Source organism: Aptenodytes patagonicus, chromosome 2 (genome assembly GCF_965638725.1).
Source record: "Aptenodytes patagonicus chromosome 2, bAptPat1.pri.cur, whole genome shotgun sequence".
Classification (NCBI taxonomy): Eukaryota; Metazoa; Chordata; class Aves; order Sphenisciformes; family Spheniscidae; genus Aptenodytes; species Aptenodytes patagonicus.
Genome location: NC_134950.1, coordinates 47,577,000 through 47,602,782, shown reverse-complemented (window position 1 = coordinate 47,602,782; position 25,783 = coordinate 47,577,000). Strand labels below are relative to the sequence as shown.

The following is a 25,783-nucleotide window of genomic DNA, read 5'->3' as shown; positions in this document are numbered from 1 at the left end:
AACTTCACAGACTGTGAACACCACTAAATAAAGAAGCGACTCCAAGTAGGTAGCCAAGACACCTGAACCACTATTTTTAAACAAATTATACTGCTTCAAAGGAAGGACAATGTTTATCTTAGCTCTTTATCTTCTCCGCACCTTTGCTGTTGTAAATCGTGTTCATTGGTAAGTTCCTGACAAGTGAACCATCCTTAAACTGTCCTAAGAAAAGTGTTGAAACATTATTTGTTAAGAATTGGCTCTTCCTGATAGTTAAAAGTTCAAAATTGAGACAGTACAATACAGGGATGTAATTTTAGGTGAACACTGCAATGGAAACAGCAGGAAAGTACCCTTCCATCCGTGCTGTGCTCCCCCAAAAAAAGATTCCCTAGAGCATTCCTCCCATTTGGGAGGCAGTAAAGAGGTCTGTGCAGACCTTCTCCTGAGCGTATTGCAGAAGTGGAGCTCAGTGAAAATCAACTCTTTAACAGTAGGCAGTTGTAGTTGCATTTCAGCCTACAAATGAAATACTATCACCCTCCTCTCCTGTTCTTCCCGCCCATCCACATGGCCGCCTAGAGTATACTGCTTGGCCTTTCTATCTCTAGGTTAGTAATTCATCATGGTCAATACTTGCTTTAAAGAAATGGGATGTTGTTATTTACCTTTCTTAGCCACCAGACAAAAAATTAATTAAGACTAAAAATATTTAGGCCTCAGTATTAGCTTGGAAAAATCTTTAAATACTTTTTCCATGGTTTTTCCAAATTTCTTCCACATTTAGAGCAGCTAGATACATGAAAATATCTTAACACACTGAATGTTTAGCCCACTGATCGGAGCCCGGAAGCAAGCTTCATCAAAAGGTGAACATTTAGGAGCACTTGTAACTGGAACAGCAGCTTTTTATGGAACTGTGATTTTCTCAGGCATGTCTTGAGAAGACAGCTCTTTTAATTGGTTGTGCAAACAGATAATTGCATACTGAGCTGCCCACTAACTATAAAATTACATTTTATTATTATATAAAATGGCAAACTTAGAACCACTTAGTAATTGGGAAAAAAAAAAAGCTTAGAAAATGAGTATATAATTTTCAGACTTAATTGAGCCTGTAAAGTCTGAATACATTAAGCAATTTAAGGACAGATGGAAAATACACCCAAACAGATCTACACAGTATGAAATTATTTTACGGGGATTGAGAGCACGGTGTAAGCATGAGCACACTTTTCATGCACAAAGTTGATGTATGTTTTGGATGTTTAGCATCTAAGGTACTTCTTGAGTATAAAGATTGTAAAAGGATGCATTTACCGTGCTTGTTGATTTTATAGCTTATTTTCAGCATCTAAGGAAGTACACACTGCATTTATCTCTCTTGAACTGAGCTGCAAGCTAACAGTTAGCATTTGGAGGGATTTAGTACAGACTGAGAAATTAGTTTATGGATGTAGATGCTTCTTTGATGTAGTCCTGTTCACACAGCATGTACACATCGTTGTCTCTTTCTGGGCACAGCAAGAATCGAGCACCAGGGGAATGGTGCCTTTATTTGAAAAGATCAGGCTGGCTTCCAGAAGGACTCCGCCAGGTGAGCTCCCTTGTTTGACTTTCTTCTGGGGCTCCCACCGCCCGTGAAATGACTCCTCACAGCTAACACCACCGAACCCATTCCCACTTGTAATTAGCATCCCGTGACACCGCTCTGCCTCTGGCCTCCAGCGCTCTGGTTTTCTGGGTTATTGTTCTGACTGGTTCAGATGAGTTACTCCAAACATGAACTCAACTGCTTTTTATATACATCTTGAGTGACAGGTGAGTATTTCACACCCTTTACTTCAACAAAGTCTCGTACAATCTGTCACAGCAATGCTTTAATAAATGTTAAACAGGTGACAGACACGTAGAAGCCAACTCATGTTAACCACGCTTCTCAAACGAGGCTAGTCAAAGCCTGTCGGAGTGGTAACATTTTGAAAACATATCACTTAACGTTTAATCGTTCAACTATCCATCAGTAAGGCAGACCCATCAGCCACTTTGCAATGGGAACTATAGGAAATCACTACAGTATGACCTATTCATATGAGGCAGCAACAATTTATAATTTGACCGTGGCTTCCTAAACATTTTCTGACACTGAAAAAAGGGCAGGTTGCTGTGTGATTACCCACTGCAAGGGCTTCTGTGTCCTCCTTTCATACATAGGATATAGGACACAGTGTAAGGACAAGGCGCTGTTTTAGATGGCTAACTGCTTTCCCACTATGACAGAATTCAAATACTTGGCATGTTTCAATTGTGCTCATCATTAGTTTTTTGCTGCTATTATGTTTTCATTTATGTATTTACTCCTCGTTTTATATACTTAAGTAGCTCAGAGAAGGAGTGAACCTCAAGGAACACACACTGCAAAAGTCAGCACAGAACCCAATCCAATACACACGACAGGAAAAAATTCTGAATGCTTTGGCCCCATCTCTAAAAGAAAGTTCAAGTTTCAGATCTCTGACAGATGTTAGTACTCCTTTCACATTTCATGTTCAAACCTGTACTTTGAAAATTTGTCTCAGCTTTGCCACAGGCTTTAGTAGCCAGATCTGGGCACTGTTGACCAGATAGAGTGGACTCAGATGTGCCACCGCATCTGGATTACAGAGCTGTCTGCCCCATGTGCCAGACACTGATGAAGTACAACATATCCATGCTTTAGTGGTCCTTTAACCACAAAGCCTGTTCTTGTGATTGCAATTAATAGTGAAGAGGAGCAGGAATCTTTCTGTGCATCCAGGAGTCATTTTTCCAACCTGGCTTCCTAAGGAATGAAGCTGACGTGATAACACTTTGCTTGTTTGTGTGCATCCCACCATAACTTCTGAGCCCTCTGGTCAATTCTGAATAAACTTAACAGACTGAAAGAAATTTGCAGTAAGTAAGTTGCATGGACATGAACAGTCAGGTAGAGGAAAACAGATATATAAATGTCTCCAGTGAGGAGAGGATTGCAGCTTGAACTCAAATTTTGTTAGACAATATAAAATCTATCTCATAGAGAGCAAGTATGAACGTCTCAAGAATGGGAAATACTTCATTCGGAACATGCACCTATTACAGGTCATTTAATTGCAATGTGAGACAGAAACCATCATCAATTAGTAATGCTGCTCCCTGAACTACTGATGTTTACCTGTCAGTGAAAATCTTCTTATCAAGTCTATAGCATCATTTGTGGTACTAGACTTCATGTGGGGAACTGACTGTTTTAAATTGCTTATTGTAAATATTTTATATTGCTCTCAACCTGATAGCACAGTGACAGGGAATGCTAGGCATTCGGGATACCCCGGAGGGGCAAAAATAAATGATAGCTCTCACCCCAGTGCTGCCCTTTGAAGGGACCCTAGTTAGCCAGATAATGCTATGGGACAATTATGGTTAAATCCCGAGGGAGCTTTCGGAGTGTCATCCACAGGAGCCTTGCTGAGAGCAGAAGTAATTAGTTCCAGCTGAGCACACAGGCACATAACTTTAGAAAGGTCTGGCTCCTTTCACGCTAGGAGAGAAAAGGCATTTCTGTCTAGCAGCCAGGACAACACACTCTGGGAACAGGAGAATGGCCTTCTTTGTTTGTTTGGTGTCCAGCTAGGTGTGTGTTTGGGAGCTGCAGGATGGAATTGCATTCACTGCCTGTGAGAATTATGGGTTTCTGTTCACTGGGTAGCTGAAAAATTCTCATAAAATAGTATGCAGAAGTGTCCCTGCTTCACAGGGGAGTCCTCCGAGGTCACTGTTCAGCAGTCCGAGACTTGGCCTTCCTACAGGTCTTCACAGTGTGCTAGACAGTTCCCAGGGACATACGTAAAGCTCTCTCTTGGGAGGCTTTCCTAAAACATCTAATCTAAACACCGGTATTGCTGCACTTTTATGTATATCTTTGTGTGTTCTGGCACCTGATAAAAATTCCATTATTTTCAGCGAGTGAGTGTCACCTGGCGATACCACAGCTTCCTCTGAGGAAGTGCTTTTGCAGAGTTCATCCTTAGGTTATATGTGGGCTATTCTTCCCCCCCCCCAAAAAAAAAAACTCCAGGAAAGACATCTGAAAAACTCCACTCTTGTGCATGTCGTTTGGATTTCTTCCCACTACAGAAGGTACTAGCTAAAGCCCAGCTGTTCTCGGAGAAGTGATGGCTCAGCAGCTGAACTCCTGTTGTGTGGAGAACAGTAAAAGCACGAAACAAATGCCAAGTATTGATGGAGCAGCTACAGGTTCATTGTTAGAAGGACCACTAGTGACTACTAAATGCCATCAGATGGTTAAGGACAGCCAGTTACGGTTTAATGGCGCCTCTCGGGGTCCTGGGAAACTAACTCGTAAAAAGCATCAGAGGCCCACTATGTCGCTTTGTTTTTTAACTAGCCACAAAGGCATTTAACTGAGCATGCCAGAGAGTGGGCTTTCTGATACAAATGGATCTGGCTGAGCAAGACACACTTGCTGCAGCCTCTCTAAGGGAGAGAATAATTTAATCTTCCTGGCTGCTCAGCCCTTGGTGTAGATTAAGACCGATACTTTTTCTGCAGTCACAGTGGGGTCCTGCAATTTACTGCAAGCTTCTAAAAACTTTATATATCTACATTCACTGCACACGGGTTATCCAATGATAACCACCTTAATCACTAGTGCTGCGCTGAGGTTCAAACCTGTGGTGAAATGGCAGTGCTTTCTGGATCAGCGTGATCCTCAGTGGAAGGATTCCACTTTTTTAATATTTAAATTTAGTGTCTGTTCTTAAGAGATTTACTAAGCACTGTGACAATTTTGTAATATAGAGTCAACCAAGATCATTTCTTGCATACTTTAAACCCATATTTAACTATAATTAAGCTGCAAAAGTTGCCTTGTTAATAGCATTGTGGATAGTGTGTGAGAGACACTGTTTTTAAAGAGATCTTTTGGCTCTTACTTATGCCCATTCTGCTTGGGACAATGGTGGAAGAAATACTCAATTCTCTGCTCACGGATCCACTCATGCAAGCGTACCACATGAGACAGAAGTAGTACTTCTTTCTAACGCTAACGGAACAGTCCGTCAAACCTTGCTTTGCAGCTCTTTTTGGTAGAGTATGAAAAAGGCTGCTGGCTTCTGCAGATTTGATGACATTGACATGCTTCCCTACCACAAACCTTTCTAATATGTTGAACAGTTTGAACTAAACCTTCATCCATGGCTTCCCAAGCGCAAGGGAAGCCATCAGCATACTCACTGAGCGGGCTGCCACGTGCCTTAGTGACAGGAACAAAAGCAGCGATGTGCGTAGCACAGACCGAGCGTGTTCAATGGACTAGCCCATGCTAGCACCTAACGCCAGCGCAGGCCTCACCTGCCGCTTCTGGGAGAGCCAGCATCCATCTCTCCTGGACTTGGGGCGCTCCTTCGAGAGCACAAATCACTCCCTATCCCTCAGTGCCCTGCCAGCCACCAGAGGGCATTTTATAGCTACGTCTCTGTTAAGCTGAATAATTCGTTGACTACTGTAAAGGCAACCACTATTTTTTCCTCTTCCTTTCTTTCTTTTCCTCAGAGTGCCTAAAACAGGCCTGACAAAAAAAAAGGACTGTACAATCTTGGTCACAAACGGTCAGTTTTATGCTCTGGGTAAAGCACAAAGGACTCTCAAAACCTTGTCCTTGCACCCGCTGCTCATTAGAAAGCACAGCCTGAACGCAGGGTCCTTTCCAATCTGGGAATTCTGGGAAGCACTGCTGAGGCTGGAGGCAGTACCTGCTGAAGACCTCTCCATGGGAAAGGGTGGTGAGGGCACATGTCAATGCAGTCGACTCAAAAGTGCCCCCCAAAGTGGTCAGATGATAGCTCCTAGTTAGAGTCAGTGTTGGGTGAGCATCTATACCCAAGCTCTCCATTTGGCTCAAGGACTGAAGACGTTTCTTGGGATGTAAGTCTAGACTGTCTGTGTTAAACACTTTTTTGGTGCCCTCTTCTCATCACTTGTATGCTTATATAAAAATCCCTAAAATTTATGTGCTAATTTCTTCACCTTCCAAGCAACACATCAAAGCCATTTCGCATACACACATTTTTAGCTAAGATTACCATGTTTTTAACTCATTAAAATGTAACTGCTCTTGTCCTCAGTCTAGCTATAGCAGTTGAAAAATGTTCTATGCTTATTTCAAACTACACTGACGGTATCAAATAATGAGCAAATAGGCTATTGCTGTATGAAAAATGCATCACTTCTGTTCTTGAAGTAGCTCTAAAGAAGAGCTTAGAAACCACCTGGCTCTTTTTCAGATTTATAGTTGTGCCTCCTAAGATTATTTAAATAATGCCTTTATTCCTTCTATCCATAATGTTTTGGAGCATAGTGTGCTGCTGGCCAAAACGTTAAACTTCTAATATATGTAAATGTGAGCGACACTTTACCTGAGTGACAGGAGGAGTTCCTGAGACTTTGAGAGCCAGCCAGCCAGCCAGCACACTGCACTGCACTGCACGTGCAGATAAGGAACATTTTCTGTATTATTTGTGCGCAACAGATAGTAATTCAGTGAGGAAAATTGTTTCCAAAATTATCTACTTTTTTAAGGTTTTCCAGTATTAGTCCTTTTAATCAGCTCTATTCATGTGTTTTTCGGACTAGCCAACACTTACAAAAGGGAAAAAAAAAAAAAAGAAGGAAATATAAGACGTATCTAATAAAAATAATTAAAAAGCAGTAGCTTTGCATGGATCTGGACACTTACTTACCTATAAGCAAGATTACTAATGCGTCTGTAATGTAATAACCAAACAGGAAAGGCTTCTGCCAGACTTCCACCCCAACAGCACTGGTGAGCAGATATGCTGCTATTAATACCTATAGAAAAAGGATAACGTATTTTCAATCCTTTACTTCTAAAGGCACAGAATTTCGCTTATCGTCTTAATACAAATGCAAGAGTAAAAAAAAAAATCTGTTATTTTCCTCCTGTCTCCGCTTTACAGGACCTTATGCTGCCAAGGTTACTTTTGGAGTTAACTCCAAAACAGTTACTTCTAAGCAGTGAATCAGCTTCCAGGGTCACCAACAAATTATTTAAAACGTATGAAATACAGTAAGCAAGCAACTTCCCTGCTAATGCGTGCATCTGTTTGCATGTGGTAAGTACTACTGACTTACCTTTTTGAAGCACCTAATTTCTAAATCCCTTCTTAATGCCAGGTTTCCCCACTGCACATGCACTTTCTTTTATTTGCATACAGACTTCAGAATTAAGTGTGGTTATTTTTGCAGCTCAACCCCCTGAACTCATCATATCAGAATAACTGAGAGGGGAAAAAAATCTAAGCTCACCTGAAATAATAAAAAAATTCAATTGAATGTGAAGAAATAAAAAGAAGGGGAGGGAGCTGAAGTCTTCCCTGATTTTTAATTTGTTTGACAGATAACATCATTACAGGACACAAAAAGAAACACGTAGTCAAACGCCATTAAGAATGAAAGGACTGATACACGAGTCGCTTGCTGAAGTGCCACCAGTTTCAGTAGAGATGTAAATGTAGTTCCAACTCTCTCTTTAGAATTAATTTTGTGACCCAGCTGAGGTCAGAAATCTTAATGCAGTCAAAATCCTATAGCTCCTATAGCAATACCTTTCAAACCCATTGTATTACCTGTAACAGCACCGCCTACAACTTATGGTGCAAATGGATGAAGTTTTAGGTGTGTAACACGCAAATGCAGTACTGAACGTGATGCAGTGGTTCCCAAGCCCTGGTGCCCTCGATCCCACCTCCTCAAGGGACCCCGCTCTCCCTTGAAACCCGTTTCCTGGCTTAGCCCAGGCCACCCACCCCCTGCAGCCCCTTCTGCTGCCGGCACCCAGCTAGCGGGACCGCTGACCCTCTCTCTAGGCTATTTCGTTCTCAGCTGTTTAGTTTTGCTATAGGACTCATAAAGGGCTGTATGTTTCAGGCTACATGTCTCAACCTCCTGAACTATTCTAGACTTGGATTAAGAAGGAATTGCGAACATTTACTTTAGCTCTAAATTAAAACAACTCTGTTAATTATAATGCCATTTAGAAGACTGCGTATTCATCTATTTGTTTTCAGGTAACATTCAGTAACCCTTATATTTTCCATTCAATTCAGCTTCTCACTCTGGGATGACAAATATTTTCCAGCTTTACCTGTATGACAGATTTTACTTCTTTTTGTTTAGTTTTTTTAAATATAAATTTTTTACTATGTTATGTTTTTTCTTCATTTTTAACTTCAGTAAACACATTTCCAGTTTTCTATTAAATTAATTGCTTTAGTTTAAAGGTACAGTGAAAATCTCTTGTTTAGATAACAGGCTGTTTAAGATCACAGATTAGTAGCAGAACACTGATGTCACTTAAACTCCCTATTACACGTAGATATCACTATATTTGACTTCACTTACTTGTCTGTATCTAAATGCAAGATTCTTGCCCTATCAGTATGCAGCCCTTTAAGAGTTTTGCTTGAATGTGGCATTGCAGAATTGGATGTTTGAATTGCCTCTGCAAGAACAAGCAGCACAACAGATCTGCAACGGAGAAGAGCAGGCACTGGTATGAGAGTTACATCTTGGGCCATTGAAGACAGTGAGTCAAATTTTGGTCTAAATGAAGGACGCGTATAATGGGTTTTGCAACCGACTACAACAGAGCTAACATTTGGCTTTCTGAAGAAGTTGCGTTATGTTATCCGCAAGACATGATGGATGGACTCCTGGCCCCATCAAAGTTGATGGCAAAACTCCAGCTGGCTTTGATGGAGCCTGAATTTACCCTCACACGTTGAATTCTGAACAGACTTTTTTGGCAAGTGATAAAAGAGGAACTTCAGTATTATCCGTTATTACAGTCAGTACTTTTGGCAGTGCAGTCATGAGCATCGCTGTCAGATGTCAGCACACCTCCAGGAACAGGAGCGTCAATGCAACGGGCTCTCTCAGGGGAATCCCCTGCCCTGGGATTTGGTGATGCAGCACTCGCAGGTTGAGTTTGCCTCTTATTAACAAACAGATGTAGTGTATGAAAAAACACTCTTTGGCTTCAAATTTTTGGTGTGCTGTTTTTTAAGGACTTGTAACTTTGACTTCACTGAGGCAGTCTCAAAGACCTCCTTTAGAAAGCTGGAAGGATGAGAAAACGGCTGCGTCCCTTGATCTAAGCTATATTAGCAGAAACTGAAGATTGTCAAAATTATTAGACAAAAGCTAAGTACATTAATCAGCTGTATAAGCTGTTTTTAAATGCACTGCTGGTAAAAAAAAAAAATTAAAATGTAAAGCGGTGTTCCTAAGTGAATAATTCTACTTAAGAAAAGATGGCCAGGTTTTTTACTCATCTCTCTGGCATCAGTCGGCTTTATTACTTTTCAGATATAAATGTAGTCTTTAGCAAGTAAAAATAATTGCAACCTTTTGTAAAATGAGAAGTCCAAATTAAATAACACAAGTAAGGGCAATATAGCAAGTTAGTGTCAGACTCATCCAATCTTGGATTCCAACTCACTGCAGCATCTGACCAGGAAAATTTTTGGCTTGCCAAGGCCTTATCTATGAGGAGGAGGAGTACTTATGCAGACAAAGATCTGGAAATATATGGTGTTAATTTGTAGGCCCTTTGATATGGCTGAACAGCAGGACAGCTGGCTTCTGAGCAGTGGCTCCCTATCTTGTCACAATTTTATAAATCACAGCAACAGTCACCTTCGTCCCTCTGTAAAATCAGAATATTACTTCTTTAATGTGGCATTGAGAAAATTCTATGTAACCATGAGGCAGTGTAACTCCTCAAAACCTCCTAGCTTCTAGCATTTTAACTGTTCTCTAAAGTATTTGATTTTTTAAAATCACCATCTCTTTCATGTCTTTCCACTACTGCAGGTGTAAGTTTTGTGACCAAAATATTCTAGATTGTGTGTGTGTGCACATACATTTTTTTTCTCCCTAATGATTTACCATTTCTGTTTTACACACAGGCACATTGAGTATGCTGTATATGTACTACATGGGAAAAAAAAAATCAATCATTTTCTCATCTTTTTGAAAAAATATACTGGCTATGCTTTTAAATTCTTTATGATTCCACAAAAAAATGACATTATTTTTACTGTAATATTCAATTTCACTAGCATATTCCAATAGCATTAATTGTTCATGTGTTGAAATATTTTCCATTAACACAGTGCTCAAACTGAACATCTGGAGAGCAAAGTCATTTAAAATACAAGGTCACTTTTTTCCTCTGAAAAAAAATGTGACACTTGCCTAAAAAAGGAAGAACTAATGATTTCCTACAAGTGATTTCAATAGGAGGTAGCTTTAGCGTGATGTGTAATTTTTCCATTTTATTTTTTTTCTCAGTATTTTTTCTTTCAATAAATCGTTAAAGGTTGCAAATTTAGCCTATAAAAATAGGTTTTTACATGCCTTAAAAAGGTAATTTTGCATTTAGACATGCAGTATGTGATAGGTAAACAGCTAAAGGCACGTGGAAGATTAATTAACCAAGAAAGGTTTGAGTAGAATCATAATCGAGTGGTTAAGAATGAAGCAATCTGCTGCAGCGAGAGCCTGTGCACCGCAGGTCCTTAGCTGTTTAAATTTCACATGGCTACACCATGGGGTTTCCCTCAGATAACCGAGTACTGAGCTGGGTTTCCAGCTGTGTCAGGAGGCAGCTGGAAGCAGACACCATGGCCTGGCCAGCACTGCTTCCACACCGCTATCGGTTCTTTTACTTCAACAATTCCAGTGCGCTCCTACCTTTGGAACTAAATAATAATCAATATTATTCCTTCACAAGAAAGGCTATGCTTTCCACAGACGCTTCAAATTAGAAAAACTCTGAAAGTGAATATCTTTTTAATTAAATTTAAAAAGATTCTGAATCCTGAAAACGTGACCAAAGAACGACACATTTGCATCTTCATTTTTCTTTTTAATAGAGACTTTTTTTTTGCCCCTCAGAAGAGAGAGAAGTTTTTAAAAGATGTGATGTGCACTTGCATTGCTCGGGATTTCTCTTCCAGTTCCTGAAACACTGGCTGCCACAGTACTTCCCGGGAAAAGGTCATATGAAACATATTTCAGCATGCGTTTTGTAAACCGCTTGTCAAAAGAAATCTTGGTATATGGCATCCAAAAAACCCCTTCTCCTGTTTTGGCTGAAAGGAAGGAGAAAAGTAAGTTCTACAATGTTTCAGTTGCTACCTCCATCGTATAGTTCATTTACTCAGAGTTTCAAGGCAGGCAGAGTGTTCTCCCTGAGAGTCTAGGTGGGACCGTCCAAAGCCATCGGGCAGAACCAGCTGGGAAAGCATCTCAAACCAAAAACCTGGGGCTTATGCTCCAAGCATCCATGCCTTCAGGCATGACTGTATATAGGATTTCTGGTCATCCCCTCCTTACAGGGCTAGGGCAGGGCCAGAGGGAGCTGCCTGTTGCCTTTCACATTTGCTGCTTGTGCTTTTGTGCTTTTTTCCCGCTTGCCCTCTTGGCTGGGGAGAGTGAGGGGAAGGAGAATGGAATCGGCTGGGTCACTCCATCTCTCACGCAGCTCTTATTTTCACTTTTAAACTTTTATTTAAAAATATAAAGGGTACCTCCCTGTTACGCTTAAGGCAGCATCGATGTAAGCACTACATCATATTAAGGAAAAATGAACATTTTGTTCCCCTACTATGAACTCAACTGCAGTAGCTTATGAAAAGCAACAGCAGGACTAGGGGAGTACTTCATTAGGGGAATATTAAAATTTTCAGGAGAAAAATTGATTTTTAAACAATCCAGAGGACGTCTGTGAAAATTAACACATGGCAGGAAGCCTTCCTCAGGAAAGCTTTGTCTTTTTTTTTTCTCCAAGAAACTTAATTTGCAGGCATTAGCTTTCTTTGGTTGGGCTTGTGACAAGACGTATCCAAGAACATAGCAAGGGTTTCTTGTTCAGTCTTCTCTTCAGCCCATGACTTTTGGGGGTTTGTGCTTACTTGAAAGAGCATGAAAATTGTCTAGAAGGTATGGTGTGAAAAGGCTCCCCTCCCTGCATCTTTTTCTGCCCGCAGAGGACTCAGCAGAAGATAGCTCCTTGTGCTGGAGGGAGGATGGGGGAAGAGTTTTCACTGTTGCAGATGCCTCCTCCTTGACTCTGGATCCACAAACGTAACAGCCCTCTGACCACGCATCTCTCAGACACATTACAGCCATTTTTCAAGTTTACACACCACAGCTCCTATAAATGGCTGTCTGCTGTAATCAAAGCTAACTGGAGTGCCAATTACAGCCCAGCTAGTGCAATTAGGTTACCAGTTCTGACGAGTCATCAAGTCGCAGAAAAATGTGATCTGCACAAGTCCCAAAATTTCTCTATTTATAATGGGGTATTTTTTCATGAGGAACAGCAGCTCTTTTTATACCACAGTTAACACAGAGCCAGTGAGCGGGCTGTCTGTGTTTATACAGACACTGTTTATACAGTGGAGCTGACTCAGCAGTAGTGTCCTGGGAGCTACATGCCAGTTCAGCTTTCATTAAGGTCAACAGTTATCTGTTTGCACACTTATACTAATTACTGTATTTCCTGAGCTTTCTGGCGATAACAAAGCCCAAAGTTCCTGGCTACCATAAATTTTAAAAGCAGAAGCAGGGCACTAGACCACCTGAATGTCTGACATGCCAATGCAATAGCATCATGTTGTCGGTGAAATTACTGAAGACAGAGCAGAGAGGCGCATTCGCGCAGCAATTCAGCTAGGAACGCCACAGAGGAAACAGTGAACTAAATGCTGGGAATTAGTCTGAAAGCAGCCTGCGAGTGCTTCCGCCCTCTCTGCCGCTGAATGTGACTGCGGGAATATCTGGCAGAGAAGTGGGGGGGGAAAAACCAGCAAGGGAAACATTACCTTCCATACTCATCATCAGCCATTTGCTAATGTCCTCAGTATCCTCTCCTCCAAGTAGCTGGAGATGAAGAGCTACCTTTAATAGTGCACACATCATACAAAATTGTTGAATGGGTTTACAAAACAAGAGCAAGGCAATGTTTGTAGGGGAATTAAGACCTTTTACTAGACTAATTAGTACAACTAGAAAAAAATACGTTATGTACTTTCTGGTGTGCGTGAAATGTAGTTTGGACAAATGGAAAAAATATTACCTTGATCTACAAATCCTGTCTTATCTTTGTTCATAAGCAATCACAACTACAAAAGCAAATTTTTACAGATGGGAAAACTGACCTACAGACATTTCAAGAGCACAGTCTTCCACCACTGTTGATGATTGCGCTGTATAGCATCAAAAATACCTTTACATTTATATGTTTATCATTTTGACTGTAGGCAAATCATCACAGAAGTTACTAGAAAGAGAGCATGCAGGACAGCAATTCAGCATCAGAGGGGAACAGGAAATAGCACTTGTTAGCACCTTGCATCCAAGTTAATCAAAGCAGTTTACAGACTTTACTGAAATTCAGCCTCACCACAAATCTGTCAGGCAGGGAAATGTTATTACCATTATTTCCCAGATGGGAAAGCAGTGACAGAGGCATAGGTCACTAAAAGGCACTGACAGAGTTAACAGTACTGCTCCGCTAGTACGCTAACAGTACTACTACGCTAGTTGTACCCCACTCCCATATTTAACCACTAATACAGTTTGGATGCTGCAGCAACCCAAAAGAGCTTTCTAAACATTCACGTGTATATCTACAGTAATCATCTGAGCAACAAGTGAAATTGGTTTGAACATAGCTATTCCTCTCCTGCTGGAAGAACTTCACTAAGAAGCCTTACACAGACATGGCTGAAACTTGTAGACCAGCTGGCTGCCTAATGTCTTAGTCCTGAGCCAACTTCTTCTCCCAGACCTATTTTCTAGGGGACAAAACAGATGCACCACAGCTGGACCACCATCTCCGAGTTGTTCTCAAACCACTGGATTCTGATTATGTTTACAGCAATACATCTGCAGCCGTTAATTCAAATACTATATTTCCATTAAAACACATATTTGAATATTTGTAAAACTTCTTTCCAATTATGTATATTTGGCTGTACCTTTCATCTCATGCCTGTGACAGGAAGCTCAGAAGACTGGGACTGGTCTCTTCAGGCTGCAAGAGCCTGGCTGTCTAAGCAATAGATAAGCCAGCCCAGAAATCCCAGCACTGGGCCCTTGGCAGCGCAATGAGCTTGTTACTACTACTGCTGCTACTCATTTGTGCACTGAGGCCACCACTCCCCGTGGTGCCCTGGGCATGTTTCTGAAGAGGTCCACCTCAAGGTAGGGCTGTAAGCCGGTCAAGAACTCAGCTGGGGACTGGCTGTGGGCTGATACGGAATTCATGTTATTGAATGCCATTCCCGGAGAAGAAACCTTTAACGGTATGGCTTTGACTTTTTTTCAAGGGTAAAACTCACTTGACACTGACAACAGTTAATGCTCGCTGTATAGGTACAATGCTATTTCCATTACCACATTCGATGTCAGAGGTGGTAGAATTGGGAAGGTCTAGTATTGTATAACTGTATAATTACTGTTAATAAATACTACTTGGACTAGTTCACATTGTGCCTCAGAACCTAGTGTTGGTGGGAAAATTGCTTATGGCTTCAGATGGCATAATAATTTTTGTTAATACTACAAATCAAATGCAGTTAAATTACGTTCTCATGGGCACTATCTGACTGCTAGGCTTGCTGCAAGCCTTTTTTTTCCTGCAAGGCAATGAATCTCTGATACTGACAATTTGCTCGAGAGCGTCCCTTCTTTGCAAATGCAGGAAATATTTCTGAATTACTTTTAAAGTCATGCTATTTCACATTCAAAATCTTGGCCAAATACATTTGGCCTTGAGCTCTATTTTTCTATTTCTGTAATATTATGGAAACACTAACATAGTTAAAAAAATAAAACCAAAACACGAATGATAAATACTTACCACTTGGCTTATATCGTATCCCCAAGGAAGAAAAAGAACTCCTGTGTTATATTTCTCCCAGTGTGAACACATAAAGTTAAACAAGACAATGCTTAAATATATATACATTGTATATACAGAAACTCCAGTCTTCCCATTGTCACGGGAACAGACAGAAAAAAAAGAAAGCACAAAAATGGAGGTAGCCCAGCTATCCAGCCCATGGTCAAATAATTCTCCCAGAGGACTACTGGACTGAGTCCTTCGAGCGTGTTTCCCATCTATGGAGTCTAGAAGGATTGGGAAAGGAAAAGAAATAAAGAATTAGAGCACAACGAAAGGAGTCACTTTCTTCATATACACTTCACTACCGCCTATATAACATATGGGAAAAATACACCGATGACAGCAAACTGAAGCACAACAGTCCCTTCAATACCAACATGTTAGGATGGCTCATAAAATATTCGCTTCAGTTATCAAGTAATTTTTCTGTCCTTACCTCAGCTCTTAAACTAAATGCCACCTTCCTTTGAAGCTTCAGAAAGACATTCATAATTACTTGTCCTCAGTGGTCTTTAAACACTTTTATATCAGTCCCTGCAACCGGTTTCTCAATGAAAGTGCTGAAAAGTGTCCACAGGGCTTCTCACCCGTCCATTGGTGTTATGGACCCTTTGAGACTTCAGACCGCTTGAGGGGTAGATTCACTAAGGCATTTAGGTTGCCGGATGTTAAACGCTTCAATAACTAACAGTTATGTGGCAGCCTCAAGGAGCAAATTTCACAAAATTTATTTGTGTGTGCCTACATAAGATATTTTAAAGAGTCTTTCAGTTGAAATCTTAGGATACAAGAGTCAACAGTGTTCCCAGGTGGCCAAGAAGGCCAATGGCATCCTGGCTTGTATCAGAAACAGTGTGGCCAGCAGGAGTAGGGAAGTGATCGTGCCCCTGTACTCGGCACTGGTGAGGCCGCACCTCGACTACTGTGTTCAGTTTTGGGCCCCTCACTGCAAGAAGGACGTTGAGGTGCTGGAGCGTGTCCAGAGAAGGGCAACGAGGCTGGTGAAGGGTCTGGAGAACAAGTCTTATGAGGAGCGGCTGAGGGAACTGGGGTTGTTTAGCCTGGAGAAAAGGAGGCTGAAGGGAGACCTCATCGCTCTCTACAACTACCTGAAAGGAGGTTGTAGCGAGGTGGGTGTCGGTCTCTTCTTCCAAGTAACAAGCGATAGGACGAGAGGAAATGGCCTCAAGTTGTGCCAGGGGAGGTTTAGATTGGACATGAGGAAAAATTTCCTCACTGAAAGGGTTGTCGAGCATTGGACCAGGCTGCCCAGGGAAGTGGTTGAGTCCCCATCCCTGGAGGTATTTAAAAGACGTGTAGATGTGGTGCTTAGGGACATGGTTTAGTGGTGGACTTGGCAGTGTTAGGTTTATGGTTGGACTCGATCTTAAAGGTCTTTTCCAACCTAAATGATTCTATGATTCTAAGAATACCTTTCTGTTAAGGTGAGTTATGTGTTGATCACTTTTAATACTTAAGTGCTTGAAAGAAGACCGAACACTGTACTGGATCTCACTCTGAGGATGCAGTTGGACAATATGGTTTCAGTCGATCTGAGAGTTCACTGCTGTTGAACAGGGGAGGACCTGCATCCTGCTCAGCTGGTGGAAAGACAGCAAATATTACGTTTTCTTCCGGGTCACTGAACAGAATTGGCGCTGTGAACGGTACAAAAACCAAGGGAGATGGCACAAGGGAGGGGTGGTGAATGCAGGGCGAAGGAGGAAGGGGGTCTAGCAGCTGTAACCTTTCTTAGTTGTATTGTCAAACCATACCCTTAGTCTCTTTTCTGAGACTGTGCTGGTGAGAAATAGAAATATCTTCTTCTTAAGTGTAAATACGCAGGATGAGCCTCAGGAAAAAGTACACAGAAGAAACTTTACAGATTACTTATTGTTATCCTGAATCTCAAAATAACATGGATAATTTTTTTCTTTTTAATGTTACTTGGAAGGTACTACGGCTAACAATTATTAGCTATTGATAGCATTAGTAACCCAAAACTGACTAGAGATACAAGTCAGCAGAGTAAGACCAAAGACTCCACAGCTGCTATAGATCATATGCTACTTACTTCTCCAGATTATTTGGCAGTACTCTGAGTTTTGTTTAATGTAAATATACTTCAGGGATCTAAACCAGGAAAACATGCAATTTCATTTTGTACAGATTTTAGACAATCTCCCTATTGTAATACCTAAACAGCTGTGAGATATCCTCCGTTCAAATACAAATCTCTTGAGACAGTTCTCACAGCTCTAAAAATTAAAGATCTCATAGAGGATTTCAAACATGGCTTGCCCCCTTCTAGAGCCGCATTCTCTCTCCATTAACATTGCCATTGAATTGTCGGCATCTTACTGAAAAGTGCAGAAAGAAAACTGTGTGTATAAGCTTGAGGTTACTTGAATAGTGTTGTTATAAACGTAGAAATTCTTTAGTCTATTTTAGGGTGCTTCTGAAACTTAACTAGCAAATAGGTATGTAAACATCCCTAAACAGTATATGGTCTTTCCTATTTCAAGAACATCTATCCCAAATCGGAGAGAATTCAGTTACAGGGGTAATACTTTTTTAATGAGAATGATAGTAGATTGGTCTGTTCATAAATTATTTTACATTGTCACAAAATAGTATTCGCATTAGATACTAAAATATGTGTATCAGTGAAAGAGTGGGTTTCATTTTGTAGGAACATTTTACTAAAAAGAGTTAGGCTTATAACGGTGTCATGAAATACTGTACTTCTAATTATAATGGACATGGGGGAAAACACAGGAACTGTATAACACATACGTAGAATTGGATTTTCACAAATCTTTACCCACATTTTCCATGTGGTTTCACTAGCTTTTTAAGAGACTGAAAATATTTTCTGTTTTAGGTTTCAGTTTGACATCATTCATGCCAACAATGGTGTATGTTCAATAGTGGACATACGCTGTCCCACACTTCCACTGCTTTAGAATTATTATATTATGATTTTGTCTCATGAAGGTTCATAACCCTTCAGTTTTATTAAAGTTTATATAACTTTTAAATAGTGGAATTCAAAACAACAGCAAAGAGCATTCCATTTTACGGAAAGGGAAAAGATACCAAACCACCTTAACAAAGCGGAGGAAAAAGAGCAGCATGCTAGCGAATTTGGAGAGAGTAACTCTGTCATTAAGAAGAAGCTGAGAGAGATTAAAGCCGCATATTTGGTTAGTTATTATGGCTCTCTGCAGTCTTCCAAAGGGAAATCTTGGCCATGCAGAATTAAATCTGAGACTAAATATTTCATGAAGTGGCTTGGACAGCACACACAAAAATCTACATATACATCAGTTCATTACAGCTTTGACTGTCAACATCATATTCCTTGTCTTCCAAGTATTAGGAACTATAGGCCTCACTGGCAAATGACATCTACATTAAGAACCTCAGAAGCTGAATTTCCAATGAGCTTTCTGGGGTGTCATACACTAACAGCTCCAATATGTAATTCCTATTTATGAAACAATAGCCACTTCATTAAATTCCCTACAATTACATTGTAGGGAAGAATGGTTTTCACAAAAGAAACTGCTGCTTCTGCTAATGATTATAGAGAGCTGTTAGGGAAATCTGACTGGTAGTCAGCCTCAAGGGACGGTTGTCCCAATGATTTTTATGGTACAAATACAAAGAAATTCTGGACAAAATAATTTTGGCACAAACTCGCCACTTGAATAGAAATGGCAAGGCATTCACAATGCAGAGGGAGGTGTCTGCACAAGGGGATACACCCAGGTTAATCAAGATGGCTCTACATGCATGGGTCTGATACCAAAAGGGGCCAGCATCTTTGCCCAACGCTGCAGTGTACATCTAGAAACATTTATATCTAGCCTGGGTATCTTAGATATAGCACACAAATGTATGGCTACACTCTGCAATGCAGGGCTTTATAAGAACCAACTCCAAAAGAGAGGGTACGTTTACATAGCACAGTGCAGTCCATGTAAATATGCCACCTTGAGTCCCCCCAGAAAATGAGCTCTGTTGCACCACATTGTGGAGAGACTAGTTTGGAATGAGTTAGCTTTGGAAGAGAAAGCAAGAAAGCCATGCTAATGTGGATCTCACTCCCAGATCTGCATCAGTTCAGGTCTATGTCTTCACACCACTGCACAGCAAGATGCAATGTACCTAAAAATACAGTCATGGTATGATATAAAAAGTAAAAATGGAATATGAAACTGAAAATGAGGTATAGGTGTTATGGGAGAAAAACAGCAACAGGAAAGAAAAAAAATGATACTTCATCTCCATAAGAAGCCCAGGCCTGTCACCACATTCATACCATCTCTCCTGACACACACCATAAGCACTGAAGTGCCTAACAGGTTAAAACACAATGTTACATTCATTTTCCTTTTTCTCTGCTTAGCCCTTTGTTTTCCCCGTCCTTGAAAGCACCCTCTGCTAACACAAGTGTCAGGGAGCTTCTCAAAATGTCATCACTGGGGGACAAAGATTTTTATGAAACCCAACAGCAACGACTGCAGCTATATAATGATTTCCGTTGTTTCTCTAAAACAGTTTGAACTTTCAAAAGAGATAAGAGCAACAGTCACAGAACCTCTAATATATCATTAAAAATGGCCTTTTTTTTTTAAGCCTTATGGCTGTTTGTTGTTGTTGGTTTGGTTTTTTCCCCATCTCAGAGAACTCTTTTGGAGAGAGATCAATAATTTATCCACTACCCTCTTCATTTTTATAGTGCTGAGCACTAATGAACTAGTAGATAAAACTATATGAAGACGTCAGACATGTAATTTCATTGTACTTTACCTAAAGCGTAAGCACAAAAGGTGGTAAAAGCACTGAACAGCCACACCCAGGTGGGAACAAGTCCAGGACTGGTACCTGAAATAAATCAGGTAGTGAGTCAGTGTAGCAGTGGTTAACATCAAAGAAGTCCACCGAGATATGCATATACATATGAGCAAGCTGCCACTGATTAGCCCACTACGTCAAACAGATTGAAATATTTGTGTCTGACCTTAAGTCATCAGTGAGCTCTATCAAAGAAGCAATGAGCGGGCTTGAATGTGTTTATACCATAAAGAAGAGAAGATAAGGTAGAGTTTTTTTGGTCCTGAAATGACTCTAGTATTGCACAAAATAATGATAGTAACCAGGCAAAAATTTTAACAGATCATGGGAAGACTATCCATCCACAAATTAGCTAATGTTTATGTAATATCTAAAGACAAAAAGATGTCATTTTCAAGCATGATCTTTATTATTAGCGCCAACGTGGGGTTTGTATAGCACTTCCACCATACAGATCTGAACAGGAAATTTTTGTCCTTCGGCTAGGACAGGTATTAGCACCCTTCTTTTTTCCTTGAAAAAAAGGAAAAGCAAGCTGAATTGGGCAGAACCCAGGGTTCCGTTATTGCTCCGCTGATAGCAATAACCCATGGTTATTGTTGCTCTTTTAAAGAAATCACTCCTTTTTCCAAAGAGCGTTCTATTTAACTTAAACATAATCCAATAAAGACTACACCAGCACTAAACAACTGTAAGTGCAAAGCCCTCTCAGGTTTCTGGCATTCGGCACCGAACACAGGGAATACTTGCACACAGAGGTGTGTCCTTGCTGAACGGGGAGATGCCAGTACCTAAAGCAGTGCCCTGACCATCTTTCTCTCAATGCCTCGTCTTGCCGCTCTGAAAGAAAAGACAGCAATTCCTGACTCCGAGTTGCAAATTTTCAAACTGTAGAATGAAAACCAGCTGCCCAGGAAATTAAGTCTTTTATTTCTGATCCTAGGTATGGGATTGATATACGATACTCAAAAGGCTCATTAGGTTGCATGAACGTTTTCAATCAATTGAGAAATGAGGGGCACTGTTCTTGTGTGAAAGCAAGAATGGGCTTGCACATAGAAATCTCAGCTCTAACAGACTTAATTGCCATTTCAAACGTCTTCAAGTTCAATGTGTATCTACTGGGAATGTGTCAAGATAAAATTATCCCATTAAAAGATCTGTGCTGGATGCTCTTTTATTACAGAACTTAGTAAATATCAGCTGCATTGATAAAAACCCAAGCGTTTAAGGATGAGGCCAGATAACTACATAACATGCTGGTCCTGAAAACTTAATGCTCATGCAGGATTATTTTTGAACAAAAACTGCTTACAAGTACCCCTGCCTCTAGAATTGTTGTGATAACTGTACAAACAGCTCAAGCCAAAGGGTACCTCCTGAACCTAACCACAAGCATAAGAAATTAAAGGCAGCAAAAAAAACCCAAACATAATTGTTTCAGGAAATAAAAGTGTTAAGTCTTCACCAAATTGTCTAGTTTAAAGAAAGGCAAAGATTTTTATATATTAATCACCTGGGAGATGCTTACTACTTTCTGTAGGCTCCAACAGCTGGTCTGAGAAGCCCAGAACTGAACATGCCCTGCACTCAGGAGCAATCAGCTCCAAAAAGCTTTTGACTTGGTCTGCCATGAGGAGCAAATATGGACTTGGACTTTGAAAGTCAACATTTCAAGAGACATTTGTCTAGAAACTATTTCTTCTTTGTCTAGAAGCAGTCTTGAATGGGGGGTTGGAGTAATTAAAGGGAAATTAACTCATCCAGGCATGGATTTAGGTATTGGGAAATGTGAAACCAGTGAAAATTTTATGAAGAACATTAGGGTGTTTTTTGGCTGTCTATGTAAATCCTGGCGTACACTTTAAATGAAATGAGATATTACCATAGACTTCAAGCAGCACGTGCTGAAACCCATATTCAGGGATGAAATTAAATAAGGTTTTTCAATAAAATTATCTAAATTTATAATGCCATGTGTGAGGTCAGATCCTCCTATATGCACATGGAGCCTCATTAAGGGAATGAGTGGATGACTCAAGTATCTGATACGTCCCTGTATCATTCAGAAGTATGAGATAAGCAGCTCACTGATTCTGAAAAATTACAACATGAGGATATTTACCTGAGGCCGTGTAGTCCCAGTCATAAAAAGATATTAGAAAATAATTAACTAAAATCATGACAAATCCAGAGAATGTTAACAGGTTGGGAGCAATCCACAAAGGCACTATCTGTTAAAAAAGAAAGAAAAAAATCTAAGAAAAATTACATTTCAAATTGTAAGTTTTATTTTAATTAAATATTTTTTATTTTTTATCAGGAAAGGAGAAGCCTGTATATGACATCAGCAAGGTTCAGATTTGTGCATATTTTCCCATTTTCAAATTAAAATACAGTTTTCATTTCTGAAATTTATTTTCAGATGTAATCCTTTTGCCTGATATTTTTGACTGCAGTTAAAATATCATTTAAAAATGTCGTATTTCCTATGTTATACACCATCCTTATTTTCCCAGCCACCAAGGAAAGCTTCTCGCGGTTGTGTGTATCACAACTGAAAGAAGACTGCAGCACCCCAGTGGGGTAATTCAGCATCCACGTGGCAGGTTTTTTTAAGCATCCTATTCCCACACTATAACAAGGAAATTTCCTCTTCTAAAATATGTTAATAATTTCCAACTCAAAACATCAACAAAATCAGACACTGAGTGCATTACCCTTTTAGGTCCCCGTTACAAGCAGCTCCCTACTTCTCCAGATAGTAACTTTCTGCAGGGTCTCCCTCTTTAGTCATAAATTATAAACACTCCATCAATTCGTTTGACTTGTAGAGTGCTGAAAAGGAGTCTCCGTCTTCACCTAAGCCTCTAATTCTTTGTCCCATAAGCGTTCTCAGCTATTCATCCCCTGTGGCTTTAAGGTATTCCTTACACTGCAGCAGGGATCCTTTCTGGTAACACTCTCTCCAAGTAACACAGTTTCTCCAAAATACTTTCTGAAACAGCACACACAGCTTTCTACATGATTTTTAGACAGAATACATTTGCAGAAATACTAAGTATCAACCGCTACCGTCACTCAAACACAGTATCAATATATTCAAAATATAAAAATATTGGAGGCTTATAATCAAATTCTTTGGAGTGCCTAAGGACTGAAAATGTATGTAAAATACTTCAACATTATAAAGTATTACAAAACGATATTAAAGAAAAAGAAGCTAAATGATTTCAGATAATAATAATAGTTTTGAAATCAAATGTTTTGTTAATTTCTTTGAAGTAGCTAGATGGACAGACAGATGACTACATATTAATTTATATACATCTTTACATTTCCCCTATCCTATTACTACATGAAAAATTTTCATATAGAAGTTGAATGCTTGGACTGATTAATTATCCCAATTAGATCCTCTTTTTCTACTATAGAACAACTAATAATATTTAGGAGAAATTGTGCAACTGATAATGTACAGTGTAAACTTTCAAAAATCAGATGAAAATTCCTGAATTTTTCAGTTATATTTCTTAGATGTTTTCTTTAATAACGTTAGGAAAAATATTAAATCTGATAGTTGCTTTCCTTATAAGCAGGATTTTATCACTAAGTTTAAAATACTGTATGTCAGCTCTTACAGTCTTTAAAATACATCACAGAATGCATACAGCTACAATAAAAAATCTTAACGTGTCTATCATTCTGAGTCTTCAAAAGCCCAATTCTAAATCCCTAAGAACAAGTGGCAGCAAATGTTCCCTGAAGCTCCTTTGGGAGAACACCTGAGGAGGAACCCTTCACTGCACGGTCCCCTCTTCTTACGTTGCCTGCACGCTCAGCATGCAGCGACAGTGGCACATCTCCTAAATTTGCTACCTGGGGATGCAGAAACCTTGTAAGAGGGAGGCTTGGTATGAATCGCCTGCTGTGGAGTTTGTGTGGTGTCTATGACCTTACACGAAATAAGAAGGACAGATGCTGAAGAAATTCTAGATTGGTCTCTTTTAATCTAAAACATAGATCAAAATAGTGTGTTAAGACAACCTGTGGATGAACCGTGGATACATGGATACACAGGTGTCATACAACGTATTGTTTTAAAATGACTGATTTCTCCTGTATGATTCATAATTGTTGACTATTAAATAAAATGGGGCGCCGTAAATGTCTGCTTTCTGATTAGGCTCATCATTCTAAATAGTCACAATGTCATTATTAAGTTATTACAGGAAATAATTTATGCTTACACTGTGCAAACATGAAGACGTTACTTTAACCCACTTTCTTGCTAACATCATGTATTTTAAGAAGGAAACCATCAAAGCACGTTGCTGTACTTGCAATCCGTTTGGCTAGTAGACACACCATGAAAAACAGTTACAGGAGATCTGTCCTCAAGAAAACAGCCTCTCCTTCAGTTAAACCCCTAAGCATACTGTTTTGATCCTTACCGAACCTAATCTGCCTAGGTATTTGGAAAGTATTCCAGTTGCAAAATCCCTTTTGTTATATTTAATGTCCCTTATTCTTCTGGTTGGCATTACACTACCATCACCCTATTTCACAATTCAAAAATTACAAGGTGTTAAAGATTAACTTCTAACACATGTTGGAAAAATACAGCCTGAATTTACTAGTATCCTATAGAAGGATAGGTTGCAATCTTTATTATCTAATTAACAGACAGTAGAAGTCTCATACATCAATGTGCTACAGGATTAATACAACTGGAGGTGCCACTGGGGAGAATCACGTCTGCTCTCTGGCAGAACCATTGTATGCTTGAACCTTTTAAAAAACCTTCAGTTCCACAAACTACTAACTGATTTCTGTTTTAACGGGTTTACAGCCATTCATGCTAAAAGCCTTAATACAAACAGCAAATGTTTTAATACATCAACTGTCTATTTGGATAATAAATGGTAAAGTACACATATTTATAGAAAGCTCTGTTCAAACTTGAAATATTCCTTAACTAACTCACTTGAAACCACTAAAATTCTACTCATGCCCAATTCTAGTGGTAAAATCAAAGTTCATAAAGGCAACGGGGGTGGGGGGGGGTTAACTGACTTCAGTGAAGCTGGCATACACCTGTGTAACCCAGTGGGATTTCCTCCTTTTCCTCTCATTGTCCTGCACAAATGTGATTTTTCATGAATACAAATAGAGGAGGAATATTCAGTTCGTGTAGTAGCTAAGTAATACTATCAATTATCTGTCAGAGAGCACATGATTGTGCTTTATTATAAAATAAAAATCTTAATTAAAGGCAAAAGGACTGAGCATTGGATTAATTAAAGGTGAAATACCTAGAGTTGCATAATCAGAATAGTTTTAAATAACATGTAGAGAAAGTTAATTGTTACTCTGTAGTTTCATATAGGTGTTACTATAGTTTCATACAACGTGGAAAAGCTGCCACGAACAGGAGTATCTCAGAGTACTTCAAGCCCATTATAGAATTCAGGCATGAAACATTACCCTTCACTTTCTTCTTTAGCACCAGATTCAACAAGTTTCTGAAGCACATACATCCAAAAATCGCACTCAGACTGACACAGGCACATGATACAGTACATAAGAAAGATGTCCTTGGAAGAGGAAAGAGAGGAAGGTAACGCTCAGGATTTCCAGGTGAATTTCTAACTTAAGTGCACAAATTCTTTACTTTCCTAGCATCCCCACCACAGGTCAATGAGCTGGGTTATGACAACATAACGTTCTTACGTATGTCAACATCCCAGCTCATAAATTCCCACAACTTCTCTAACGTCAGGCTCTTCTTAATTTCTCATAAGATAGGAAATACATCTTACAATGAATGATAATGTCTCACAACATAGGAAACATCTTACAATGAATTCTGTGTTAGGGAATAGAGAGAAACTTGTGTTG

General features: G+C 39.8%; 1 protein-coding gene across 2 annotated transcripts in view; it reads right to left on the bottom strand.

Moving 5' to 3' along the window:
* Window positions 1–25,783, bottom strand: part of LOC143156380 (ethanolaminephosphotransferase 1-like) — a 58,659-nt gene that overhangs the window by 13,890 nt on the left and 18,986 nt on the right. For both annotated transcript variants that reach the window (XM_076329740.1, XM_076329741.1), the window contains exons 3-6: window positions 22,008–22,116; window positions 19,838–19,912; window positions 14,975–15,243; window positions 6,762–6,870 (exon numbers count right to left, since the gene is read on the bottom strand). In XM_076329740.1, the coding sequence (XP_076185855.1) occupies window positions 6,762–6,870; window positions 14,975–15,243; window positions 19,838–19,912; window positions 22,008–22,116 (562 nt within the window). The remainder of the gene's footprint in view (window positions 1–6,761; window positions 6,871–14,974; window positions 15,244–19,837; window positions 19,913–22,007; window positions 22,117–25,783) is intronic.